This window comes from Bison bison, unplaced genomic scaffold (genome assembly GCF_000754665.1).
Source record: "Bison bison bison isolate TAMUID 2011002044 unplaced genomic scaffold, Bison_UMD1.0 scf7180017864037, whole genome shotgun sequence".
NCBI lineage: Eukaryota > Metazoa > Chordata > Mammalia > Artiodactyla > Bovidae > Bison > Bison bison.
In genome coordinates, this window is record NW_011494609.1 from 2078290 (window position 1) to 2085222 (window position 6933).

The 6933-nt window shown below is 46.3% G+C and overlaps 1 protein-coding gene across 1 annotated transcript in view; it reads left to right on the forward strand.

The window, feature by feature from the left end:
- The first annotated feature begins 6 nt into the window (after positions 1-6).
- Positions 7-6933, forward strand: part of PIGP (phosphatidylinositol glycan anchor biosynthesis, class P) — a 12761-nt gene continuing 5834 nt past the window's right edge. The window contains exons 1-2 of the mRNA XM_010834831.1: positions 7-329; positions 462-565. Of these exons, the coding sequence (XP_010833133.1) occupies positions 484-565 (82 nt within the window). The 5' untranslated portion in view covers positions 7-329; positions 462-483. The remainder of the gene's footprint in view (positions 330-461; positions 566-6933) is intronic.

The following is a 6933-nucleotide window of genomic DNA, read 5'->3' on the forward strand; positions in this document are numbered from 1 at the left end:
GGACCCAAGGTCGAGGGCCACCCCGCAACCCGGGGGCAACTCGAATGAGAAAATTGACCTATGAGACGGCAGGGCCCAGTTCTGGGTGTCGAGGCCCAGGCGGGAGGGCGCTTGGGCGCGGGCCCCCCCATCCGTCCTTGCCCTTTCTTCCCTGTTCTTACTGAGGCGAAGCCTGCAGAGTTGGGGTGGTGTACAGTGCCACCCCCCATCCCCCACTGCAGGAAGTGCGCGCTTTAGCCCGTGTGCTTGTGTGCGCGCGCACGTGAGGTTGGGGGTCTGGTTGCTCGTGCAGGCAACGTTTGGGTGATTGTGTGCACGTGTGCAAGCAGGTGTGTATCCTGTTTGGTTTACTGGAGAAACGCAGAGGCTGTGCCCATAGCAAAGCGGTGAGATTATAATAGACCCATAGTGAAAATGAGTGGATCACTGACAGATAACTTGTTTTTGTTTTCCCCCCACAGCATATCTAAAGCCACGGGGAAAATGGTGGAAAATTCACCGTCGCCGTTGCCAGAAAGAGCGATTTATGGCTTTGTTCTTTTCTTAAGCTCCCAATTTGGCTTCAGTAAGTACTCTCCTGATGGATGGCCAGGGCCTGTCTCTGATGTTCAAGGACAAGGAAATTATTCCGTTTGTTAGTAGAATGTGTACACATGAACTGTGATTCTTTCAACCTTTGTCTCTTTTTGAGAAAACCTGAAGAGACCTCTTGTCTCTTCAGCGTGTTCTATATGCCAGACATGAGCCTGAAAGATTTAATCTCAACAGATCTTTAAAAATGCCTCACCAGGAAGGATTGCAGAGGAAATGAAACCTGATCCCTGCCCTTAAGAAGGTCTTGGTTTTGTGGACAAGATAGAGGATTAAATCTCAGTTAATAGTATCTCAATTGATACGTGCCTTGGGAACCTAATGAAGAGATAAGAAATCAGAATGGAAATTCAGGGAATTTGGCAGTTCTGGCAATCTGGTGGTTAAGACTCTTGCGCTCTCACAGCCAAGGCTCAGGTTCGATTCCTCGTCACAAGGATAAGGCACTGAGGCAGTGCAGCCAAAAAAAGAAAGTCAGAGTTAATTTTTCTCCCAGGAACTTTATCTCCTACAGTAAGAAGGAAGAAGTGGGAAGGCCTTGAAGGGAAGCATGGTGAGGTTTGGAAAGGAGTAATCTGGTGTGGCCCCAGTGCAGCTGTGGGAGTTTGGGAGGAACAGGAATCAGGCTCCAGAAGTCCATCCTGGATCTCAGTCAGTCCTCATATGGTCCCATTTTACAGATAAGAAAGCTTGTTCTTTAAGACACCATATTTCCAGAGTCATACAGCAGGCCTCATGTCTCTCCCCAGAAGGATCTGAGAATTAGGGAGAAAAGTGGATGCCCAGAACTTTTTAGAATTTTGTGGACACCAGGCAGATGGAGTGGCCGTGCTTCTGAACACTAACTGCATCAGTGTAGGCAACCAAGCTGTTGCCTAGGGCAGTCTATGAAGAAGTTATAGCTTGAGTCCAAATCCTGACTCCTCCACAGATTTGCTTTGTGGAGGACTGTTTGCATCTTCAATTCTTCAGATGCTTCATCTGTGGAAGGGTGAACATGTCTATTAAAAGCTAAGGAAGCATGAGACAGTCCTGTGAGATAGAAATTGTCATTAGTGTCTTCATTTGCAGATGAGAATATTGAGCACATGGGGCTTAAATAATGTGCCCAAGGTCACACCACTGGTAAATGATACAGCTAAAATTTCAATGCCGGCATACTGGGTTGATGTCACTGTTCTGGCCCTCTATGTCTGTTGTAAAGATAAATTGCCATCATTTATGCAGAGCACTTAAAGGAATATGTAGCGTAGGAACAGTAAGTACAGCTTTCCCCTGCAAAACTAGAGGTGGCTTGGATGGTAAAGAATCTGCCTGCAATGCAGGAGACCTGGGTTTGATCCCAGGGTCAAGAAGAGCCCTTGGAGAAGAGAATGGCTTACCCACTCCAGTATTCTTGCCTGGAGAATTCCATGGAGAGAGGAGCTTGGTGGGCAAAGAGTCAGGTACAACTAAGCGACTTTCAGACACACATATTCTTATGAAACCTTGGCGAGCCAAAATGGTATAAAATGAAGAGCACATTTGCTAACGCACAAAACTTGAGCTCATGCACTCAATTTGATAAAGATACTTAGTTCAGGTAAAGATGCTCACAGACACAGTTCAAAGCTGTGGCGGCTTGACGCTAAGATGCTGAGTGTAGCCCTGGGAAAGGAGCTCGGACGAGCCACTCTACCTGCTCTGGGTGCGCACTGCTTCTACCACAGCTCCCTGCAAAACAGATGCAGAAAAGTTTTTTAGTAGAAGCAAAAATCCTCTTCAGATTTCCTTTGGTTAAAGAAAACATACTACTGTAGGTCTTTTCTAAGAGCAAAATGGCATAAAGTGGACTTTCAAAAAGTGGGGGCTACCTGTACTTCACTGGAGTGGGTTGCCATTCCCTTCTCCAGGGGAATTTCCTAACCCAGGCATTGAACCTGGGTCTCCTGCATTGCAGGCAGATTCTTTACTATCTGAGCCACCAGGGAAGCCCAATTAAACCTTAGCTGTGACTCTGATTGTTATCATCAACATCATCATTTTTGCAAATCTGTGTTCTATAGAGTATTTGAAGGATTAGAAACCATACGGATAAATAAAAGCAATGACTTTAATAAGACTTAACTCCAACAGGACCCACAATCACAAATTTTTTTTTTAATTGGAGGCTAATTACTTTACAATATTGTGGTGGTTTTTGCCATACATTCACATGAATTGGCCATGGGTGTACATGTGTTCCCCATCCTGACTCTCCCTCCCCATCCCATCCCTCAGGGTCATCCCAGTGCACCAGCCCTGAGCACCTTGCCTCATGCATCGAACCTGGACTGGCGATCTGTTTCACATATGATAATCTACATGTTTCAATGCTATTCTCTGAAATCATCACACCCTCGCCTTCTCCCACAGAGTACACAGTCTGTTCTTTACTTCTGTGTCTCTTTTGCTGTCTCTCATATAGGGTCATCGTCACCATCTTTCTAAATTCCATATATATGTGTTAGTATACTGTATTGGTGTTTTTCTTTCTGACTTAATTCACTCTGTATAATAGGCTCCAGTTTCATCCACCTCATTAGAACTGATTCAAATGCATTCTTTTTAATAGCTGAGTAATATTCCATTGTGTATATGTACCACAACTTTCTTATACGTTCGTCTGCCGATGGACATCTAGGTTGCTTCCATTTCCTAGCTATTGTAAACAGTGCTGTGATGAACATTGGGGTACATGTATCTCTTTCAATTCTGGTTTCCTTGGTTTGTATGCCCAGCAGTGGGATTGCTGGGTTGTATGGCAGTTCTGTTTCCAGTTTTTTAAGGACTCTCCACACTGTTCTCCATAGTGGCTGTACTAGTTTGCATTTCCACCAACAGTGTAAGAGGGTTCCTTTTTCTCCGCACCCTCTCCAGCATTTATTGCACAACCAGAAATTAATTCCACAAATTTTTCTTTTGTGCTTACAATGTGCTGGGCACTGTTACTGACCAGAGATGAGCAGAACAGCCCCAGATTTCCTGCTCTCAGAGTCTGCATTCTGCTGGGAGGGAGATGGTCAATGGACAATTTACATAAGTAAAACATATAGAATGTCAGATGATAGTGTGTACCTTGGGGAGAAATTAAGCAAGAAAGAGGGTAAGGAATGGAAGCAGCTTGCTGTTATAAGTACAGCTGTCAGGAGGTGCCTCACTGACAGATGAGTTTTAGGCACAGACACAAAAAATGAGAGTTGCCATGGCAATGTTGAGAAAGAGCCTCTCAGACAGAGAACATCCAATGCAAAAGCCTAACGATGCCAGTGGTTTGAAGGAATTGATGGAAGTCATTAAACCTGAGACAGGGAGGCAGAAAGTAATCAGGGAGGTGAGAAGCCAGTACCCAGCAGTTTTAATAAAACACAGTGGTAGGTGCACAGGGGTTACATGAGTCTCTCTGTATGTTGAAATATTTACTGAATTTAAAAGCTAATTGTAGGGACTTCCCTGGCAGTCCAGTGGTTAATAATCCTTCCAATGCAGGGCACAATCCCCTGGTTAGGGAACGAAGATCCCATGTGCTACGAAGCAGCGAACCCAGTGCGCCTCAACTAAGACCCAGACCAGATCAGATCAGTCACTCAGTCGTGTCCGACTCTTTGCGACCCCATGAATCACACCACGCCAGGCCTCCCTGTCCATCACCAACTCCCGGAGTTCACCCAGACTCACGTCCATCGAGTCAGTGATGCCATCCAGCCATCTCATCCTCTGTCGTCCCCTTCTCCTCCTGCCCCCAATCCCTCCCAGCATCAGAGTCTTTTCCAGTGAGTCAGCTCTTCACATGAGGTGGCCAAAGTACTGGAGTTTCAGCTTTAGCCTCATTCCTTCCAAAGAAATCCCAGGGCTGATCTCCTTTAGAATGGACTGGTTGGATCTCCTTGCAGTCCAAGGGACTCTCAAGAGTCTTCTCCAACACCACAGTTTAAAAGCATCAGTTCTTCGGCACTCAGCCTTCTTCACAGTCCAACTCTCACATCCATACATGACCACAGGAAAAACCATAGCCTTGACTAGACGAACCTTTGTTGGCAAAGTAATGTCTTTGCTTTTGAATATGCTATCTAGATTGGTCATAACTTTCCTTCCAAGGAGTAAGGTCTTCCAGGGAGTAAGACCCAGACCAGACAGAGCCAAATAAATTAAATAATTAACTTAAAAAAAAAAAAAGCTAATTGTCTTAATCTGTTTAGGCTGTGACAAGGTAGCTTAAACAATAGACATTTATTTCTCAGCTCTGGAGGCAGGAAGTCCAAGATCTGGATGCCAGCATGGTTGGGTTCTTGGTGAAGGCCCTGATGTGGTTTATAGACTGTCACTTTCTTGCTGTGTCCTCACATGGTGGAGGACAAGAGCGCACAGCTCTGATCTCTTCCGGGTCTCACGAGGACACTAATCCCATGATGGCGCCTGTCCCTCATGACCTCATCTATACCTAACTGCCTCTCAAAGGCCCTGCCTCCAAATCCACCACATTGGGGATTAGGGTTTCAATGTAATCATTTAGGGGGAGGGGCACAAATATTCCATCCATAACCGTAGTTGTACACTGTGGTAATGGCTTTGAAGGAAATAAAGAGAAATGGCAAGGGAGTAAGAGGGTATGGCATGCGGGTGGGACACAGCTGAAGAGCAAGCGATTGGGGAAAGCCTTTCTGCAGGTGATGTTTGAGCCAAGACAGGAAGCAAGCTAAGGAACCAAATGCACTGAAAGAGTCAGAGGAAGAACATTTCAGGCAGATAGCGCTCACTACAAGCTGAGTTACCCTGCTTCTGAAGGTTGTGTGAAGTGCAGACATGAGACGCCATCTGGAGCTGAAGCGTAGTGTGTAAGGACTGGACCTTGGAGGGGCAGGCAGGAGCCTGGTCCTTTTAAGTTCTTGCAAAGCCTAGGAAGGACTTTGGATTTTATTCTAAAGCCATCGAAGTTCAAAACTGGCAAGTGATGCCATCTGATCGGTATTTGGGGGGAAATCTCACAGTGCAGTGTGGAGAATCTTCAAGGTTGGAATTACTAGACGCCACTCTGAAAGCCTGGGAGTCCTCTTTGCTTGCACTTCTTCTCCTCCCCCACCTTGTTCATCTGCTCCTGCCATTGCGCTTGCTGGGGCCTCTCCTCCTCCACAGAAACATCTTAGACGCAGCTCTCACAGCAGCACGCTTGAGATCCAGGCCTGAACTCCCCAGATGAAAACCTCTGGAGCCTGGGTAGTTATTTCTCTTGGTGTGTGGGTGGGTGGGTGCGTGTTCAGTCATGTCCGACTCTTTGCAACCCCATGGACTGTAGCCCGCCAGGCTCCTCGGTCCATGGGATTTCCTCAGCAAGAGTACTAGAGTGGGTTGCCATTTACACCTCCAGGGAATCTTCCAGAAATACTCAATTATTCCCCTTGCCCAAAACATAAAGTTCACGTTCCTTGCCCACAGTCTTCATGATCTGGGACCCATTCACATTTCCAGCTGGTTTCTCACTGCTCAGAGCCTCCCACTGTATGCCCCAGCCACTCCAGGCTGCCTGGGGTTCCCCAGATACGTTGCTTCCCCTTCATGCTGTTAACCAGTGCTCTGACTCCTGCCTGGGAGGAACAGGGCATGGGTGAACACATGCCCTGAGTTCTTGTTCCATCTCAGTAACTGTTAGCTTTGAGACCTCGGGCAAGTGACTTAAATTCCCCATGACTTAGTTTTTTTCATCTGTGAGTAAGGAATAATCTTGGCACACACTTCAGAAGGGTCTGAGAGGGGTCACATAAGACAGTGCTCAGGAGGTTCCTGCCACTGCATCTGGCTCATGTCTTTCACCCACAGGACTTGTGAGGATAGACACCACGTTTCATTTTTCTTCGGAGCCTTGACCTTTTCATAGCACCTAGCATATAGCAGATGTACAATAAATACTCATTCATTTAATTAGTTAAACTAAGCAAGTTATTTCCGTTTATGAATTTGCCTTGTGTTTTTGCCACCATTTGTATTTCATTAACCTTGAAATCTTGAGTTGCAAGCCCAATCCTTTCCAGCTTTTCCTTCTGCCATCCACCACCACACTCTCTTTTATTCCTAACACTCTCGCTGCAGCTCGTGGCCAGGAACACAGTTTTCTCGTTATTAATATTTCCTTCCTTCCTCACAACTGCAAGCCCAGCCATTAGCATTTTCATCTGCCTAACCCCCATTCATCCTTCAGGCCCCAGCTTAATGACTTCCTCCAGGAAATCTTTGCTGACCATTCACATCACTTCCATCACCACCACCGTGGGCTGAGGGCCGCCTTATGTGCTTCCGTATCATCTGCTGTTACTTGCTCATTAGCACTTA